The sequence below is a fragment of the Mustelus asterias genome, chromosome 28 (assembly GCF_964213995.1).
Source record: "Mustelus asterias chromosome 28, sMusAst1.hap1.1, whole genome shotgun sequence".
NCBI classification, from domain to species: domain Eukaryota; kingdom Metazoa; phylum Chordata; class Chondrichthyes; order Carcharhiniformes; family Triakidae; genus Mustelus; species Mustelus asterias.
Genome location: NC_135828.1, coordinates 841,432 through 863,289, shown reverse-complemented (window position 1 = coordinate 863,289; position 21,858 = coordinate 841,432). Strand labels below are relative to the sequence as shown.

At 43.6% G+C, this 21,858-nt stretch overlaps 1 protein-coding gene across 3 annotated transcripts in view; it reads right to left on the bottom strand.

Annotated features, from left to right (window-relative positions):
• LOC144480178 (wings apart-like protein homolog) overlaps positions 1-21,858 on the bottom strand; it is a 207,245-nt gene that overhangs the window by 30,943 nt on the left and 154,444 nt on the right. For all 3 annotated transcript variants that reach the window (XM_078199330.1, XM_078199328.1, XM_078199329.1), the window contains 3 exons: positions 15,614-15,725; positions 14,228-14,325; positions 13,258-13,334 (listed from right to left, as the gene is read on the bottom strand). In XM_078199330.1, the coding sequence (XP_078055456.1) occupies positions 13,258-13,334; positions 14,228-14,325; positions 15,614-15,725 (287 nt within the window). The remainder of the gene's footprint in view (positions 1-13,257; positions 13,335-14,227; positions 14,326-15,613; positions 15,726-21,858) is intronic.

The window sequence follows — 21,858 nt, the reverse complement described above, 5'->3', positions numbered from 1 at the left end:
TCAGAAACTAAGTATTCTTCTGTAACTATATTCTCAATGACTGACTGGGATTAGGTACCAGAGACCAGTGATGTAAAGCAATGGACATATTATGCTTCAATGCAGCTGAGTCAATTCAAACCTGCTGATGCCAGTTAGGATCAGGCAGCTGTCTGCGTCTATCAGAGAATTGCTGGCAGCAGAAATATCCCCCATTTGAAAAAAGTCACAGCAATGCACAGTAGGCAGGGGCAACAGACAGCTCTAACAGTACTTCAGCAAGAACAGTTCAGACTGGCTACTCAGCAGTCAACTCTTTCACAGAAGACTTCAAACTGAAGAGTTAAACAGTGAATAGTGAGGGGGGAAAAAATTGAAATAAAAAGAATATCCAACCCTCATGCTTGCATTAGTGAAATTTCTTACTCCATCAGAACACCTATTGGATCAATCCGGGAGGAGCAAATTCACTCAACTATGATTGAAAATTTAGCAGGGGAAGGCTGAGCAGGCAAGTGGATGACAGTCTCCGAACAAAGAACAATGCAGCACAGGAACAGGCTCTTTAGCCCACAAGCCTGCACCGACACACAGTTTTGATCCTCTGTTCGCCTCCCATTCATGTATCTATCAACCTTGAATATTGCTAACGTGCCTGCTTCCACCACCTCCACTGGCAGTGCGATCAAGCACCCACCACGTTGTGTGAAAAACTTCCCCTGCATGTCTCCCCTAAACTTACCCCCTCTCACCTTAAACCTGTGCCCTCTTGCAGTTGACCTTTCCACCTTGGGGACAAGCATCTGACTATCCACCCTATCTATGCGCCTCAATTTTGTAGACCTCTATCAGGTTGCCCCCTCAGCCTCCGTCTTTCCAGTGAGAACTCAAGTTTATCCAACCTCTCCTCATACCTAAAACCTCCTAATCCAGGCAACATCTGGTAAACCTTTTCTGCACTCTCTCCAAAGCCTCCACGTCCTTCTGGTAGCGTGGGACCAGAATTGGACATAGTATTCCAAATGTGGCCTAACCAACGTTCTATATAACTGCAACATAACTTGCCAACTTTTATACTCGATGAAAGGCAAGCATGCAATATGCCTTTTTGACCATCTTATTCACCTGTGTTGCCACTTTCTGGGATCCATGGACCTGTATGCCTGATCCTTCTATGTCAATGCTCCCAAGGGTTCTGCCACTTACCTTATAATTTGCACCTGAATTTGAACTTCCAAAATGCATCTCGATGCATTTGTCTGGATTAAACTCCATCTGCCATTTCTCTGCCCACGTTTGCAATCTATATCTCACTAATTACAGATCTCCATTCTGAAAAGGACCCTTCCATCACTACTCTGTCTTCTACAACCAAGCCAGTTCTGTATCCATCTCGCCAGCACACCCTGTATACCATGAGACTTTACCTTTTGTACCAGCCATGATGGCCCCTGTCAAATGCCTTACTAAAGTTTATGTAGACAACATCCATTGCCTTTCCCTCAATCATTCTTGTCACCTCAAAAGACTCGATCAAGTTGGTGAGACATGACCTACCCTGCACCAAACCATGCTGCCAATCAAGTCCATTCACTTCCAAATGTGAATAAATCCTGCCTTTCAGTATCTTCTCCAACAGCTTCCCCACCACTGATGTCGGGCTCACCGTCCTGTAATTATCTGGATTATCTGTTTCCCCTCTTAAACAAAGGAACAACACTAGTCATTCTCCAGTCCTCTGGAACCTTGCCTGTAAGAAGTTTAACAACACCAGGTTAAAGTCCAACAGGTTTATTTGGTAGCAAAAGCCACAAGCTTTCGGAGCGCTGCTCCTTCGTCAGGTGAGTGGGAATTCTGTTCACAAACAGGGCATATAAAGACACAAATTCAATTTACAGAATAATGGTTGGAATGCGAATACTTACAGCTAATCAAGTCTTAAAGGTACAAACAATGTGAGTGGAGAGAGCACCAAGACAGGTCAAAGAGATGTGTATTGTCTCCAGACAGGACAGCCAGTGAAATTCTGCAAGTCCAGGCAAGCTGTGGGGATTACAGATTGTGTGACATGAACCCAATATCCCGGTTTAGACCGTCCTCATGTGTGCGGAACTTGGCCATCAGTTTCTGCTCAGCGACTCTGCGCTGTCGTGTGTCGTGAAGGCCGCCTTGGAGAACGCTTACCCGAATATCAGAGGCTGAATGCCCGTGACCGCTGAAGTGCTCCCCAACAGGAAGAGAACAGTCTTGCCTGGTGATTGTCGAGCTGCAACAACGGATGAATGAACACCGCTCGACAATCACCAGGCAAGACTGTTCTCTTCCTGTTGGGGAGCACTTCAGCGGTCACGGGCATTCGGCCTCTGATATTCGGGTAAGTGTTCTCCAAGGCAGCCTTCATGACACACGACGGCGCAGAGTCGCTGAGCAGAAACTGATCGCCAAGTTCCGCACACATGAGGACAGCCTCAACCGGGATCTTGGATTCATGTCACACTATCTGTAATCCCCACAGCTTGCCTGGACTTGCAGAATTTCACTGGCTGTCCTGTCTGGAGACAATACACATCTCTTTGACCTGTCTTGGTGCTCTCTCCACTCACATTGTTTGTACCTTTAAGACTTGATTAGCTGTAAGTATTCACATTCCAACCACCATTCTGTAAATTGAGTTTGTGTCTTTATATGCCCTGTTTGTGAACAGAATTCCCACTCACCTGACGAAGGAGCAGCGCTCCGAAAGCTTGTGGCTTTTGCTACCAAATAAACCTGTTGGACTTTAACCTGGTGTTGCTAAACTTCTTACTGTGTTTACCCCAGTCCAACGCCGGCATCTCCACATCATGACCTCGCCTGTGGCCAAAGAGGATGCAAAGATATCTGTTAAGGCACCAGCTATTTCCTCACTTGCTTTCCACAGTATCCTGGGATAGATCCCCATCCGGCCCTGGGAACTTGTCCAGCCTAATGCATTTTGAGACAACCAATACTTCCATCTTCATATTATTGACCTGCCCGATAGTATTCACACACCCTTCCCTAAACCTCAACATCCCTTATGTCCCTCTCTTTGGTGAATACTGATGCAAAGTACTCATTAAGGATCTTACTCACTTCCTCTGGTTCCATAACTTCCCTCCTTTATCTTTGAGTGGGCCTGCTACCCTCTTGCTTATAATACACGTATAAATCTGATTTGTGACACCTGCTCTATGGCAATGTTGAACACTGGCATTGGTCCACGCAGAAGACAAAACCCAGCTTAATTTCCTCCTTTCCTGGTTTATTTTGTCTCTTTCCTTCTGTACTAATTGAAAATAAGTTCCTGCTAGTGGAGGTAATCCATAGTACTCCTCAAGAATAAAGCTGCATTTTCATTTTAACTTAGTGATTATAAATCAAACTCGCAACCAGGAAGGAGCTCAATTAACTTTCAGTTAGCATGACAGCAAGAACCAACTTTACAGACACTTTGAGTGTGGTTTCAGACTTTGCGGTACTGAGTAAATTCCAACTTCACTAAATCTTACAGCACAGGAAGTCATTCAGTCCATTGCACCTAGGCTGGCTCTCTGAAAAAGCTATAAATCTAGTCCCATTCATTGATCCTTTTCCTTTAGTTGATCTCTCTTGAAACTACTCCAACTCCAGTTCCATCGATTCCAGTAAGCCAATGGATGTACTAAACCTTTTGTACAAACAATTGCAGTATTAAGCATACACCCAATATTTAGCAGCAGTGAGAGTATCATACCCTCTGTTGGGAGTATTGAGCCCATTGTGATGTTGACTATACCATTTAGCGGTGCCACTAAGATTACTAAATGCTCCAGGATAAAGGAGATCCAACACATGCAAGCTACCAATCTCTGGGTTACTCCCTCCTGTACCACAAGACAGTGAGCACAATAAGAAGTCTCACAACAGCAGGTTAAAGTCCAACATGTTTATTTGGAATCACTATAAAAACTTTTAAGCTTTCAGAGCGCTGCTCCTTCATCAGCTGAGTGGAGTGGTGGGTTCACGGCACATTTAAGCAGTTGGACTTCAACCTGGTATTGAGAGACTTCTTACTGTGCCCACATAAGTCCAACGCCGGCATCTCCACATCATCACAAGACAGAGAGTATTGGAATAGTAGAATAAGACAGGTTAACACATGGCTGAGGAAATGGTCCAGCAGGGAGACAATGCGACCAGTTCTGGGCAGGAGTTGAAGGTGGATGGACATCTCAGAACAAGACCTGTGCTGTGGTTGAGGGTCTAAACCAGTGATGGGCAATCTATGGCCCATGAGATATTTTGTTGTCCGTTACCCACGCTCAAGGTTGCCACATTCAGCTGATTTCCATCCATGCAGTTTTTTCCTACCGGTACAACAGAAATGATATGCATGTAAAGTAAGGACAAGTAAAGGGAGGTGTATGCTGATCGCACACAACATTGACTGCAAGTGTTGTGTGCTCCGACTGTGGCCAAAGTGTAAATAATAACTTTGTTCTTACCATTTGAAGTTGATGATAGTGCTTGATCTATAAATGATTAAGCATTTTCTATAATTCGTCATGAAATATTCAGAGTGCATTAAATGTATTCAATCTTATTCATGGGATCATGGTTAGTGAACAAGCCCGATTTCAATTTTGCGGCCCACTGAAATGAAGGAAGGCCACTCATACGGCCCATTCACTAGCCAAGGTTGCCCATCACTGGTCTAAACTAATTTGGCACAACAGCAAAAAGGAGGATTATGACAAACAAAAGGGTCAGAATACAGTAGAAAACCAAGTTGAATGTAGTAGGTAGAGAGGAAATCCAGAAAAAATGAGGGGCAAAGAGACAGTATGAGAACAGATTAATTAATGGCTGACATAAAAGGGAACCCAAAAGTCTTTTATGAACTCTGGTGCGGCCGCACTTGGAGTACTGTGTGCAGTTCTGGTCCCCACATTACAGGAAGGATGTGGAGGCTTTGGAGAGGGTGCAGAGGAGGTTTACCAGGATGTTGCCTGGTATGGAGGGGAGATCCTATGAGGAGAGGCTGAGGGATTTGGGATTGTTTTCGCTGGAAAGGCGGCGGCTAAGAGGGGATCTTATTGAAACATATAAGATGATTAGAGGTTTCGATAGGGTGGATAGTGATAGCCTTTTTCCTCTGATGGAGAAATCCAGCACGAGGGGGCATGGCTTTAAATTGAGGGGGGGTAGTTATAGAACCGATGTCAGGGGTAGGTTCTTTACCCAGAGGGTGGTGAGGGATTGGAATGCCCTGCCAGCATCAGTTGTAAATGCGCCTAGTTTGGGGGCGTTTAAGAGATCCGTAGATAGGTTCATGGACGAAAAGAAATTGGTTTAGGTTGGAGGGTCACAGTTTTTTTTTTAACTGGTCGGTGCAACACCGTGGGCCGAAGGGCCTGTTCTGCGCTGTAATGTTCTATGAACGCAAACAGTTAAAGGATAGTCAAAGGAAAGATAGTGCTGACTGCAGACCAAAAAGGAGCTATTCTTGTCAAGGCAAAGGACATGGCTGAGGTACTAAATGAGCTCTGCATCTTTTCACTCATGAGTAGGATGCTACCAACATAGCTATAAAAGAGGGAGGCAGTAGTGATATTGAGCAGAATAAAAATAGAGATACTACTTAAAAGGTCAGCAGTGCTGAAAATAGAATTACCCAGTCAGGATAGAATGCTCCTGAAGTTACTGTGGGAACTAACAAGGAAACTAGGGGATCTCTGGTCACACTCTTCTTTGAATATGGTGTTAGTCCAGAGGAATGGAGGTTTACAGATGTTAGACAACAGTTTAAAAAAGGCAACTATAAGTGCAATGTCTGTGGTGGGAAAACTGAGACACAGTCATCTGGCGAAAAGTTAATTGCCATCTGAAAAATATGGCTGTTAAATGAAAGTTAGCCTGGATGTATTAAAGGCAAAGACTAACTTGACTGAATTCTTCAATAAAGTTTGAGGGGGTTATTGATGCATGTGCACTTTCAAAAAGCGTTGGACAAAGTAACACAATATACTTGTTAGCAAAATTAAAGCCCATGGGATTAAACGGGCAGTAAAAGCCTGGATGCAAAATTGGCTAAGGGACAGAAAACAAAGTGGTGGACAGTTATCTTTCTTGCTGGTGGCAAGTATATACTGGTGAACCTGATGACCTGGGTGCATAGGGCATAATTTTGAAGTTTGCAGCTAAGGCGAAACTCAGAAATTAAGTGAAAAGTATGAAGGATGGTAACAGACATCAAGAGGACAGAGACTGGTAAAATGGACAGACACAAACAGACAAAATTCAGCAGAGAAGGCTGAAGTGATATTTTGGTCGGAAGAATGAGAAGCAATATAAACTAAATGTATCAATTTAAAGAGAGTATAGGAACCAATGTGTGTGTTTTTGAAGGTAGCAGAACAAGTTGAGACGGTTGTTAAATATCATCTGGGATCCTTGCATGTTAGCTATGGCTCAAATGGTAGTGTGCTTGTTGCTGGATCACAAGGTCCTGAGTTCAAGTCCCACTCCAGGACTGGAGCATTAAAAAAAATCAAGGCTGACACTTGTGTGCAGTAGGGGAATGCTACATTGATGGAGATGCCATCTCTGATGGGCATATAGGATGGCATGGCGTTATTCTGAGGAGGAATTAACCCCATTGTCCTGACCACTACTCAGCCCTCAATAAACATCACAAAATCTGATCACTGGCACATAGCTGTTTGTTAGGGCTTGCTGTGCACAAATTGGCTGCTGCATTTTCTATAACAGTGAAGACACTTCAAAAGTAGTTAATTGTCTGTAAAGCACCTCAAGACATCCGGATGTCATAAAAAATACTAAAGGGAAATAATTTTTTTTTGGTAAATAGACGCATGAAAAGAGAATTAAGTTAAACATTCATAAATACTGGGTAGGCCTCAGCTGGAGAATAGTAATCAGTTTTAGGCACCACACTTAAGGATGTAAAGGTCTCAGAGTGCAGAAGAGATTCACTAGAATGGCATCAGTGATAAGTACTCTGAAGAGACTGAAGCTAGGATTGCTCTTCTTGGAGAAGGTCAAGAGAAAATTTGATTGACGTGTTCAAAATAATGAAGAGTTTCATACAGTAAATACGACACTGCTTCCAATGGCAGAAGGCTCAGTAATCAGAAGGTACAGATTTACAATAACTAGTGAAAGAGCCAGAAGCATTAAGGAAACTTAAAAAAAAGTGAGTCATGATTACCTGAAATGAATTGTCTGAAAGGATGCTAGCAGCAGATTCAAGAACTTCTGAAAGAGAACTGGATAAAGACTTGAAGGGAAAAATATTACAGGGCCAAGGGGAAAGAGCAGGGAAATAGGACAAATTGGATAGCACTTTCAAAGAGCCAACACTGGCATAGTGGGTCGAATAATCTCCTTGTGTTTTAAGATTCCATTATTTGGGAACAAAAATGCATGGCTGAACAGAGACAAAGTAGTCACCTTACTTAGCATCTGATGCAGAATGAATCAAGGAATTAGCAACGAGGCTGGGATTGAATTGCAATTTATAGATACAAGGTGGCTGCTGTGTGCATATTCAGGAATTCATGTTGATAGGGACACCCACACTACATAGTAACACAGCATAGCTCTTTTTTGCCTCGTAACAAATATTTTTAGTTGCCACTCTCCCTGTCCCATTGATTTGATTTGTCACTCGTATTAGTATACAGTGAAAAGTATTGTTTCTTGTGCGCTATATAGACAAAGCATACTGTTCATCGAGAAGGAAAGGAGAGTACAGAATGTCGTGTTACAGTCATAACAAGGATGTAGAGAAAGATCAACATAATACGAGGTAGGTCACTTCAAAAGAATGATGGCAGCAGGGAAGAAACTGTTCTTGAGTCGGTTGGTACATGTTCTCAGACTTTTGTATCTTTTTCCCGACGGAAGAAGGTGGAAGAGAGTATTGTCCGGGGTGCGTGGGGTCCTTAATTATGCTGGCTGCTTTTCTGAGGCAGCAGGAAGTGTAGACAGTGTCAATGGGTGGGAGGCTGGTTTGAACAAAGAACAGTACAACATAGGAACAGGCCCTTCGGCCCTCTAAACCTGCGTCGATCGTGTTTATCTATCCAGACTAACCGCTTATATCCTTCTATTCCCAATTTGTTCATGTGTCTATCATAGAACATAGAACAGTACAGCACAGAACAGGCCCTTCGGCCCACGATGTTGTGCCGAACTTTATCTGAAACCAAGATCAAGCTATCCCACTCCCTATCATCCTGGTGTGCTCCATGTGCCTATCCAATAACTGCTTAAATGTTCCTAAAGTGTCTGACTCCATTATCACTGCAGGCAGTCCATTCCACACCCCAACCACTCTCTGCGTAAAGAACCTTCCTCTGATATCCTTCCTATATCTCCCACCATGAACCCTATAGTTATGCCCCCTTGTAATAGCTCCATCCACCCGAGGAAATAGTCTTTGAACGTTCACTCTATCTATCCCCTTCATCATTTTATAAACCTCTATCAAGTCTCCCCTCAGCCTCCTCCGCTCCAGAGAGAACAGCCCTAGCTCCCTCAACCTTTCCTCATAAGACCTACCCTCCAAACCAGGCAACATCCTGGTAAATCTCCTCTGCACTCTTTCCAGCGCTTCCACATCCTTCTTATAGTGAGGTGACCAGAACTGCACACAATATTCCAAATGTGGTCTCACCAAGGTCCTGTACAGTTGCAGCATAACCCCACGGCTCTTAAACTCCAACCCCCTGTTAATAAAAGCTAACACACTATAGGCCTTCTTCACAGCTCTATCCACTTGAGTGGCAACCTTTAGAGATCTGTGGATATGGACCCCAAGATCTCTCTGTTCCTCCACAATCTTCAAAACCCTACCTTTGACCCTGTAATCCACATTTAAATTAGTCCCACCAAAATGAATCACCTCACATTTATCAGGGTTAAACTCCATCTGCCATTTTTCAGCCCAGCTTTGCATCCTACCTATGTCTCTTTGCAGCCTACAACAGCCCTCCACCTCATCCACTACTCCACCAATCTTGGTGTCATCAGCAAATTTACTGATCCACCCTTCAGCCCCCTCCTCCAAGTCATTAATAAAAATCACAAAGAGCAGAGGACCAAGCACTGATCCCTGTGGCATTCCGCTAGCAACCTGCCTCCAATCCGAAAATTTTCCATCCACCACCACCCTCTGTCTTCGATCAGATAGCCAGTTACCTATCCAATCGGCCAACTTTCCCTCAATCCCACATCTCCTTACTTTCATCATAAGCCGACCATGGGGGACCTTATCAAACGCCTTACTAAAATCCATGTATATGACATCAACTGCCCTACCTTCATCAACACACTTAGTTACCTCCTCAAAAAATTCAATCAAATTTGTGAGGCACGACTTGCCCTTCACGAATCCGTGCTGACTATCCCGGATTAATCCGCATCTTTCTAAATGGTCGTAAATCCCATCCCTAAGGACCTTTTCCATCAATTTACCAACCACCGAAGTAAGACTAACCGGTCTATAATTACCAGGGTCATTGGTCATTTCTATTCCCTTTCTTAAACAGAGGAACAACATTCGCCACTCTCCAGTCCGCTGCCACCATCTTCGTGGACAGCGAGGACCCAAAGATCAAAGCCAAAGGCTCTGCAATCTCATCCCTTGCCTCCCAAAGAATCCTAGGATATATTTCATCAGGCCCAGGGGACTTATCGACCTTCAGTTTATTCAAAACTGCCAGGACATCCTCCCTCTGAACATCTATTTCCTCCAGCCTATTAGCTTGTAACACCTTCTCTTCCTCAAAAACATGGCCCCTCTCCTTGGTGAACACTGAAGAAAAGTATTCATTCATCACCTCGCCTATCTCTACTGACTCCATACACAAGTTCCCACTACTGTCCTTGACCGGCCCTAACCTCACCCTGGTCATTCTTTTATTCCTCACATGAGTAAAAAGCCTTGGGGTTTTCCTTGATCCGACCCGCCAAGGACTTCTCATGTACCCTCCTAGCTCTCCTAAGCCCCTTTTTCAGCTCGTTCCTTGCTAACTTGTAACCCTATCAAAGTAAGTCTCAACGTAACTGCCTCTGCCACCTCACTTGGCAGTGCATTCCAGGTCTCCACCACCCTCTGTGTAAAAAACTTCCCCCGCACATCTCCACTGAACCGTTCCCCCCTTATCTTGAACTTGTGTCCCCTTGTAATGGTCATTTCTGCCCTGAGAAAAAGCTTCCAATTGTTCACCCTATCTATATCTCTCATAATTTTATGAACTTTTATCAGGTTGCCTCTCAGCCCCCATCTTTCCAGGGAGAACAATCCCAGTTTATTCAATCTCTCCTCATAGCTAATACCCTCCATACCAGGCATCATCCTGGTAAACCTTTTCTGCACTCTCTCCAAAGCCTCCACATCCTTCTGGTAGTGTGGTGACCAGAATTGGATACAGTATTCCAAATGTGGTCTAACCAACGTTCTATACAACTGTTAAATAATTTGCCAACTTTTATACTCGATGTCCCATCCGATGAAAGCAAGCATGCCATATGCTTTCTTCACCACCTTTTCCACCTCTGCTACCACTTTTAAGGATCTGTGGACCTGTACTCCCAGATCTCTGTGTCTATGCTCCTGATTGTCCTGCCATTTATTTTATAATTCCCATCTGAACTGAATCTACCAAAATGCATCAGCTCACATTTATCCGGATTAAATTCCATCTCCCATTTCTCCGCCCAATTTTCCAGTCTATCTCTATCCTGCTGTATTCTCTGACAATCTTCATCACTATCCGCAACTCCAGCAATCTTAGTATCACCCGCAAACTTGTGATTCAGACCAGCTACGTTTTCTTCCAAGTCATTTATATATATTACAAACAGCAGTGGGGGACCTTAATTTTCTTCATATTGACTGTAAATCTATTAGAGCTAAGGGTCCGGATGAAGTGTGTCCAGGAAAGCTTTTTGGAACAATATGTGGCTCGTCCGACTAGAGAGGAGGCTATACTGGATCTGGTACTAGGGAAGGAGCCCGGCCAGGTCAAAGTTGCAGGGGAACATGTTGCAAACAGCGACCACAATTCCGTAAGCTTTTGGATCCTGATGGAAAAGGACGAGTGTTTCCTAGGGTTAAGGTGGTAAATTGGGGGAAGGCCAACTACAACCGGATTAGGCAGGATTTGGAGGCTGTTGTTTGGGAGAGGCTGTTTGAGGGTAAATCCACATTTGGGATGTGGGAGTCTTTTAAGGAGCAGTGGTGTGATGGACTGGGCTTCGTTCACGACCCTTTGTAGTTTCTTGCAGTCTTGGACAGAGCTGGAGCCATACCAAGCTATGAACCAGAAAGAATGCTTTCTATGGTGCATCTGTAAAGGTTGGTAAGAATCGTAGCAGACATGCCAAATTTCCTTAGTCTTCTGAGAGAGTAAAGGTGTTGGTGGGCTTTCTTAACTATAGTGTTGGCATGGGAGGACCAGGACAGATTGTTGGTGATCTGGACACTCAAACTTGAAGCTCTCGACCATTTCTACTTTGTCCATTGATGTAGACAGGGGCAAGTCCTCCACTACGCTGCCTGAAGTCAATGACAATCTCCTTCATTTTGTTGACATTAAAGGAGATTATCATCGCACTAGTGCACCAGATTCTCTCTCTTTCCTGTACTCTGTCTCATCATTGTTTGAGATCCGACTCACTATAGGATCCAGTCACAGACGGAGGAGCCAAGCTCCAGGCCGCAGAGTTTGGGATGAGTTTCATAAGAATAATGGCGTTGAAGGCTGAGCTGTAATCGATAAATAGGAGTCTGACATCGGTGTCTTTGTTATCTAGGCGTTCCAGGGTTGAGTGCATGGACAGGGAGATGGCATTTGCTGTGGACCAGTTGCGACGGTAGGCGAACTGTAGTGGATCCAGGCAATCTAGGAGGCCGGAACTGATTTGTGCCATGACTAACCTTTCAAATCACTTCATAATGATGGATGTCAGAGACACCGGAAGATAGTCATTAAGGCACGCTGCTTGGCTTTTCTTTGGTACTGGGATGATGGTCATCAACTTGAAGCAGATAGGGACCTCAGATTGTTGTATAGAGAGGTTGAAGATGTCTGCGAATACTGCTGCCAGCTGGGTGCTCGTCCGGATACCCCATCCGGGCCAGTTGCTTTCCGTGGGTTGACCTTTGAGAAGGCTACTCTACCATTTGACAGGTTCATCCGAGGCTTCTGGGGTATAGGGTGTGCTCTCGCTGACCTCTTGTTCAAAGCGGGCATAGAATGTATTGTGTTCATCAGGGAGGGTGCGCTGGTGCCAGCGATTTTACATGCCTTCATCTTGTAGCTTGTTATGTCTTGCAGATCTTGCCATAGTCAGGGGGGGTCCATGTGGCTGGCCTGGGATTCTAGTTTGGTCCAGTATTGTCTTTTGGCATCTTTGATGGAGCTCCTTAGATTACAATCGGGCTTTCTTGTCTAGGTCAGGGTTGCCTGACTTGAACGCCTCAGACCTAGACTTCAGCAAGTAGCGGATATCCCTGTTCATCCATGGTTTCCAGTTGATTGTCAAAACTACCATTGCAGTGAAAGTCACAGCAAGTTCTTTTAACCTCCTGCATATCGCTGAGCAGAAACTGAGAGCCAAGTTCCGCACACACAAGGACGACCTCAACTGGGATCTTGGGTTCATGTCACACATGTAACCCCCACGATTTGCCTGGGTTTGCAAAATCTCACTAACTGTCCTGGCTTGAGACAATTCACACCTCTTTAACCTGTGCTTAACCCTCTTTCCACTCGCATTGTCTGTACCTGCAAAGACTTGACCTGTTAAGACTCACATTCCAACCATTATCTTGTTATTGAGTCTGTGTCTATATATGGCCTGTTTGTGAACCCAATTCTCCACTCACCTAATGAAGGAGCAATGCTCCGAAAGCTCGTGCTACCAAATAAACCTGTTGAACTTTAACCTGGTGTTGTGAGACTTCTGACTGTGCTCCTGCATATCAGGAGATTAAAAGAACTTTGAATTAGGAATTATAACAACCAGTTGTCTCCTCAGACCCTGGAAGGGAAAGAAGATCAAATGCAGTCTTCAGGGTAAGTGGGTGAGAAAAGACAGGGAATAGGGTAAAGACAGTATCCAGTCCCCATCTTAAAAGTCACACATTATCTTAATTTCCATGACAAATTCCTCTAACTACCATACAAGCTTGTGCTGTATATTCATGTCAAAATACATTGAAAGTTATTTACACTGCAGACTTACCTGGCTGAAGAGATGATGAGCTGAGAGTCTTTGTATGCAATAAGATAGCCCTGGTTTTCTGGATTGTGAACAGTAACCTGATGAAAAAAATAAATTAAGCTGGGCAGATCAAGTGGAAGGAGGGTGAAGGAACCTTGCTTATTGGCAAAGGCTCCTCACCACCAGATCAGTATTCAAGCTCAAGATTCAACTTTTAAACCAAGAGCCACGCTACAAGATGCAGAATGAAGTGTTGGGACAGGGGTTGACAGTTACCATTTTCCACAAAGTGAATACACTCTGGATTTTAACTCAGGCAGGCAACCTGTCAAATTTGATTCTAAGCATTTAGAAAGGTTTTCCTTCAAAATCACTATCAAGATCAGGAATCGTCCACCCTTGGACCCCAGAACAGTCTTGTTGGAGCACACCAAGCATTGCACATCTGATGATGAACCACTGGAGAAGGCCCAACCCAAAGGTTTTATCCATGCCTCCAGTATTGGGTTTAGTCATTGCTGATGCTTTAAGAAGCACCAAGCTTAGTTATCAGGTGCCCAATTGAGAGAGATGGCTTGGTCCTTAAGAATAAGGACACCGTCTGCCCATAAACGTTCGGCACAAGACAGGTGTGGACAGACCTGGAGCGAGTAGATTGTATTCAGATGTGTGGTAAAGTAAAGCTGCTTATTCAGTAACCAGAGCAGAGTTTGGGACAGTATTGCTGCATGACACCTCATAAGCTCAGAATCAGCTTTATATTATCAGCAGTCCCAAGATATCAGAGTGCAGCCTAACCAGGCCTAGAGAGAACTCATTACAGGCAAGGCATGACTTTTAGAGCTGTTGTGTGGCTGTCAACAAGAAACTGAGATGGCTCTCAGTGACTCCTCCATCCTTGTTCACATTTGTCACGCCTTTGTTGTGAAGCTGTGCTTCCTTTTCTAAAAGACAAATTAAAACTTGTACTATTAATCTGTGTAACACTTACACTTTCAAGCACACGTAAACAGCGCTCCGCACCCCATAATGATGCAACTAGTTTGTCCTGCTCTTCATTCTGACCCAATTGCTCCACGCATTCTTTTACTGTTACAGAAAGAGATTGAAGTTTGTTAGAATAAACCTAATCATGGGTTTCCCTCTCTTTCATTAGGTACTTCTGTGTCAGTTAAAGCATAAACCAGGAGCAACACAAAAAAGGAATTAATTTCAAAAAATACAGCGTTAGAGGCAATTTGTCCAAAAATTAGACCTTGTCCAAATCCTGTCACCAGAGCCCCAAATCACCTGAAAAGACAAGCTCAGTTGCTGAAAGCACACAGACACAGGCATGGAGAATTTAAAACATCAAAGGACACATTTAACATACAGAAACATCATACAAAATTTGAAACCATGTTTAAGAACACAAACTTTGCCCAAATTATCCCAGGCAACCTGCAGGACTCCTCTATATAGTCACTGACAATGGACTTTGTGCAGCTTCACTTGGCTGCTCAGGAGCCAATCTAGAGTCCTGCCATATCAGGAAAATCAAGGCTATGGTTCAGAGAGACAGACAAAAAGAGAAGCAATATTTTCTAATACTCAGAATAATGAATCTAATTCGCCAGCATATAGTTATGCTCAGCACATTGTGGGAAATCTGTGGCTTTAGGAGTGCGTGTGACAATGGGCAATCTGTAATAAGTAAACTGCAACACCATAAAGATGGTCTATTTCCATCTCTATAACATTGCCCATCTCAGTTCATCAGCTGCTGAGACCCTCATTCATGTCTTTGTGACCTCTTGATTTGATTAATGCAACACACTGTTGGCTGGTCCCCCACATTACACTCTCCATAAACTGGACGTCACACAAAACTTTGTTGCCTGTGTTTTAATTCACATCAAGTCCGAGTCACCTATCACCCTCTGTGCTCACATTGTTCCCATTCGAACAATATCTTGATTTTAAAATTTTCACCCTTGCTTCCAAATCTCCTCCAGACCCACAACCCTCCAAGATCTGTGTGTTCATCTAATTCTGGCCTTGAGCATCAACAATTTTGATCGCTTCATGATTGGGGGGACGTGCCTTCAACTGACTGGGCCCAAGCTTAGGAATTCCTTCCCTACACTTACCTGCCCCTCTACCTCATTCTCCTCCTTTAAGGCACTGCTCTAAGCTCACATCTTTGATCAAGTGTTTGACCATCTGACCGAACACCACCTTGCGAGACTTGATGTCATACTTTGTTTTATAATTCTCCTGTGAAGCACCTTGTGATGGGGACATTTTGTTATATTAAAAGTACTACATTAATACATGTTTCTCTTGTTGGGGTCAATCCACGCAAAACCAAGAGTAACTGCTCCAGCTGCACACGTACCTTTATCCACAATGTGATCTAATCCTCCCAGGAGTCTGAGTTCCTCCTTAAACCAGTCCCCAGCACGTTTGGATGTGAGTGAAAGCAGAGTCTCCATGGCCAAGTGTCCAGTCTGTCCAAAGGAGAAAATGCATCTCAATACTCGGGTCTGAAAATTATGCCAAAGGCATAAACCCAATTACATAAAACTTTTAAAAAGATCAGATTGTGTACAATAACACTGCCCACTAAAACAGTAGACGTCACTTCCAATCACACATCCAGTCCATACCAAGCTGTCTCTCCTCTCCCTTCCCCTGCCAGTCTGATTCCTTTTGCTTTACTGTGTCCTCATGGAGAGGATTTCGGTTTTGAGTCTGCTAAACTAGATGGCAGGATATATTGGCAGTCTTACATTGGTTCCCATTCAAGCAGCATCTTGATTTTAAAATTTTCATCCTTGTTCCCAAATCCCCTCCAGCCAAAGTGGGGTTGAGTCTCTCCTCAACGTCAACCTTTAGTCCCTCCTCATGGTGCTAGAAGGTGGTCAATAAAATGTCCCTTCTGAACCCTGGTGTGATGAACCACATCAACAAAAGGTGAACTCTATCTCTCCTCCCTCCCCCCCAACCCAAAAACAAATCCTGGAAAAGCACAGAAAGTTTTCCCAAATCTGCAAAGCTGCTTCAGGTGAAAACCCTACTGGTGTGTCACAGGTCACACTTTAAACATGAATATTCTCTTCCCTTCAAATTCTAATGGGCCCTTTGTCCAGGCTTTTCCTTCACTTCTAACTTTATAAATTCTTTACTTCACTTTCAGGTTTGTGTGTGTACAGGAAGCCAGATACATTTACTCAAGCATCCTGCTTAATGACGGCATCTCTGATAATCCAGATCAGTCTGATGATTGAGAGAATAATTCCTACTAGTCAACTACCCTGAAAATTATGACTTGAAATGTTTAGCCGAACATTCCTAACAGACTGACAAAAAAATACATAACTGTAACTCAACCTTTCTTGGCAACCATTCAATACTTCTGAGAAGACAGTCGTGGTGAAAATCATTGAAGAATAAACTGTGCGTTAAAACAAGATTAGGACTAACAGGTCCCATGCTGAAACTAGGCCTCAACCCATTCTGTGGAGAGAACAGACCTTGCAGTACTAGAGCTACCACCAGGGGGCAGGACCAATATAAGAGTCATGTCAGGAAACAGAAGCAACAGCATCTTTCTTGTTACATTAAAGTTCAGAATTGTTAGCATATACACATGGAATAAAGGCTGTTCCCCATTGTGAGCAGCTCACACTGAGTGAGGAATCACACCTTTCATGTCTCACAATGTAGCGATTGGACAAATATCTCAACTCTTCAGGTATTTAAAGTTAAAGTTTATTTATCAGTCACAAGTAAGGCTTACATTAACACTGCTATGAAGCTACTGTGAAATTCCCCTAGTCGCCACACTCCAGCACCTGTTCGGGTCAATGCACCGAACCAGCACGCCTTTCAGACTGTGGGAGGAAACCGGAGCATCTGGAGAAAACCCACACAGACACGGGGAGAATGTGCAAACTCCACACAGTGACCCAAGCTGGGAATCAAAGCTCTGAGGCAGCAGTGCTAATCACTGTGCCATCGTACAGCCCCATTTAACGACATTTCATGTAGATTCAGTTTATGATGGCAACAGTAGCCTTACACACACACTTCCCTCACCCTTTGCTGTTCCCCACTCTCCACAATTTCTACACCTGGAAAGACGCTAACTTCAATTTCGAACCAGCAATAACACTACGTAATACCAAAGAATTAAATGCCCAGGTGCACAGCCACATATTTCACAGCAAGACTATCAACCCATTCAGCTAATTATAGTGAAAACAGTGAAAAAACAAGCTTCAAAAGGTTACAAGTATGATAAACAACACAACGCAAAACTGACCGAGTGAAACCCATAAATGCCCTTTAAATCTTCATCACTTCTAATCCCTCTGGTCCGGGGCAGTTTTGAAAATATACGGCTCTCCGCTTGGCCGAGTGGTTCAAGCCTCACTGCTGGACCTCAACAGAATCTCGACTCTCATTTCTCCCTCAATACTATACTCCACTCAGCTATTTGTGGGAACTTTCTGTGAGGAAAATGGCTGCTGCATTTACAACGTAACAGTAATTGCGTGCAAAGCACTGAAGTTTCTGACAGGTTGGGTAAATACAACAGAGGCAGTTCCACATCGAAATTAAGCTGTATAGTAACTGATCTACCACAGGAGTTACCAAGTATAACTTCAGTGAGTAAATGTTTACTCTGTATGACTTGAGGGGCAGGTGTTACTTCAATATAAACAGATATCCAAAACAGCGACCAAGAGACTTTCGTTCTCCTGGAGTCATGTATTGAGCTGGTGACTGATGTAGGCTCTAGTTGTCAAATTAAATATTTCTGAACTTGTTTTGATCAGGATAGTTGCCTTAATTTTGGCTAAGCATTTGTATTGATTAACATTCTCTGCGGAAACTTTGGAGATAACCTAATTTTCATTGCACAACATTGAGTCTGGTTTCTTTGCTAGATTGAAACAGCAACAGTGACTAATTTAAACTGACTTGGCAGGGCTGTGGGAACCAGGAGATAACATGAAAGGAATACCAAGATGCACAGAATACTGGGAGAGATAAACAGCAGGAAATAGTTGTTAATATGGGGTCAGTGCGAGGGGGAAAGTTATATAGTCTAAATCAGAGTTACAGTGCAGGCATGTGAATGCATGGAGGTGTAGTAAATAAGATTGGTGAGTTAAGGTGCAGATTGCTATATGGAAGTATGATGTTGCGGTTATAACAGAAACCTGGCTCAAAGAGGACAGGACTGGGTGTTAAATGTTCCTGGAATGATAGAAAAAAAGGAGAGGGGTGTACACCTGTTCGTGTACATTGAGGGAGAATTTTGCATGGCCAATGCACCTAGACAGCACATCTTTCAGACTGTGGGAGGAAACCAGAGCACTCGGACACGGGGAGAATGTGCAAACTCCACATAGACAGTGACCCAAGCCGGGAATCGGAATCGGAATCGGGTCCCTGGCGCTGTGGGACAACAGTACTAACCACTGTGCCAGCATGCCACCTGGAAGGTTTGTAGTGGAGCTCCCCATGGATTTGGTGTTGGGATCCTTGCTTTTCCTGATGTATATTAATGACTGAGACCGTGGTGTTCAGGAAACAATTTCAAAATTTGCATATGATATGAAACTTATATGTGCATAAATCTTTGAAGGTGGCAGGACAGATTGCGAAAGTGGTTAATAAAGCATACAGTATCTTGGGTTTTACTAATGGGGAATAGAGTACAAGAACAAGTAGATTATGTTGAAGTTGTATAAGACATAGTTCAGCCTCTTGGGGTACTGCGTCCAGTTCTAGGCTTCACACTGTAGAAACGATGTGAAGGCATTGGAGTGTGCGCAGTTAAAATTTACGCGAATGGTTCCAGGTTTGAGGAACTTCAGTTATGGAGATAAATTGGAGAAGATTGGACTGTTCTCCTTGGGGAAATTTGGCAGCTTGTGCTGCCAAATAAACCTGTTGGACTTTAACCTGGTGTTGTGAGACTTCTTACCTTCCTTGGAGAAGACAGAGGAGATTTCATAGAGATATCCAAATCATGAGAGGTTTTGATAGAATAGACATGGTGAAACTCTTCCCACTCATGAAAAGATTGAGCGCGAAAGGGCACAGATTTTAAGTTGATGGTAGAAGAAGCAAAAGCGACACGAGGAAAAGCCTTTTCACACAACAAGTGGTTAAAATCTGGAATGCACTGCCTGAATGTGTGGTGGTTGGAAGTTCAAACCAGGCATTCAAAAGATAATTAGATTGTTATTTGAAAATAATGAATGTGCAGGGTTACTGGGAGAAGGCAGGGGAATGACATGAGGTGAAATGCTCATTTGGAGACTTGGTGCAGACACAATGGGCCAAATGGCCTCCTTCTGCACTGTAACAATTCTGTGACAGGTAAAGAAAGCACAATGCTGCTCCTCCAGCAAGCTTATATCTTAACATGTAAACAAATTAAGAAAACACATCAGAGGTCGAAGAGTAACTTAAGCGATTGGAGTTTAAAGGGGGAATATCTTATGATCCATTCACTCTTGAATTTAACATAGGTCTACATTTCAAACAGCTTGGCAGTGTAGAAGCTTAATACCCAGTTTTGAAGCTGTCACTCAGGCCCAACATTGCGGGAAGATGTCATTAACTGATGCTTTGTCCCATCAAGTTTCTTTGTAATTGCTCTTTCAAAGCAACAGTACCAAGTACACAAAGAGAAGGTGAAGCACCAGAAAGGTTTCACTATTAAAATGTAATTTATTGCTAGCAAATTATGTCAGGTACATACACAGTCCTTTCTTGGTTTGTGTGCGCTGTGCTTTAATGGTTTAATCAGCATCTGCAGAGTTAAGCTCGAGGTGCATAAACACTATGATGAAATAAAACAGCTGTTCTTGAGTGCAGATTCTAAAGGAACCAAGTTGGGATTACGAGCAATCTCCTGACATTCGCCAACCTTGAAACATAGGAAATAGAAGCAGACATAGGCCATTCAGCCCTTCGAGCCTGCTCCATCATTCATTTTGATCAAATTCAATATCTTCATCCTGCCTCCCCCCCCATATCCCTTAATCCCTTTAGCCCTAAGAGCTATACCATTGGAAACATTCTTTCTGAATCCACCCTGTCAGAATTCTCCAAGTATCTAAGAGATCCCCTCTCACTTCTAAACTCCAATGAATATAATCCTGCCTTAGTCTTTCCATCTATGACAGACCTGCCATCCCAGGAATCAGCCTGGTAAGCCTTCATTGCACTCGCACTATAGCAAGGACATCGTTCCTCAGATAAGGGCATCAAAACTATACACAATACTCCAGGTGTGGCCTCACCAACACCCCATACAACTGCACTAAAACATCCCTATTCCTACACTCAAATCCTCTCGCCATGAAGGCCAACATCACATTTGCTGTCATTACTTTTTGGGGCGGCACAGTGGCAAGAACTGCTGTCTATCAGCGCAGGGATCCGGATTCAATTCCCAGCTCAGGTGACTGTCCGTGTGGAGTTTACACATTCTCCCAGAGTCTGCGAGGGTTTCCTCTGGGTGCTCCGGTTTCCTCCCACAATCAAGATGTGCAGGTTAGGTTGATTGGCCATGCTAAATTGCCCCTCAAGTGTCAGGGGGATTAGTGGGGTAAAATGCGTGGAGTTATGAGGATAGCCTGGGTGAGATTGTCGTCGGTGCAGGCTCAATGGGCTGAATGGCCTCCTTCTGTACTGTAGGGATACTATGATTCTATGAACTATACTATGATTCTACTGCCTGCTCCTGCATGCTTACTTTCAGTGACTGATGCACGAAAACACCAAGGTCTCACTGAGTAGCCACCTCTATTTACACCCATTCAAATAATAATCTGCCTTCCTATTATTGCTATCAAAGTGGATAATCTTACATTTATCCACATTATACTGCATCTGCCACACATATGCCCACTCACTCAGTCTGTCCAAATCATGCTGAAGTATCTCTGCATCCTCCTCACAGCTCACCCTCCCACCCAATTTGGAGATAATACATTTCATTCCCTCTTCCAAATCATCGAGTTATAATGTGAACAGTTAGGGTCCTAGCACAAATCCCTGCAATACCCCACTAGTCACTGCCTGCCAATCGGAAAAAAACGTATTTGTGCCAACTCTTTGCTTCCTATCTATTAACCAGCTTCTATCCATCTCAATACATTACCCACAATCCCATGCGCTTTAACTTTACATCGTATTCTGTTATGTGAGACCTTGTTAAAAGCCTTCTAAAAGTTTAAACAGATCACATCTACTGGTTCTCCTTGTTCAACTCAACTAATTACACCCTCAAAGAATTCCAATAGGTTTGTCAAGCATAATTTTCTCTTTGTAAATCCATGCTGACTTTGTCTGACTACAATACTATTGCTTTCCAAATGTCAAACTATGAAATCCTTGATGATGAACTCTAACAGCTTCCCCAATGCTGACGTGAGCCTCACTGTTCTATAGTTCCCTGCTTACACTCTACCTCCCATTTTGAATCGCAGGTTTGCATTAGTTACTCTCCAATCTGTAGGAACCAGTCCAGAGTCCAAAGAATTTTGGAAAATGACCACCAATGGATCTACTATTTCTGAACCACTTCTAAATACTCTGGGATGAAGATTATCA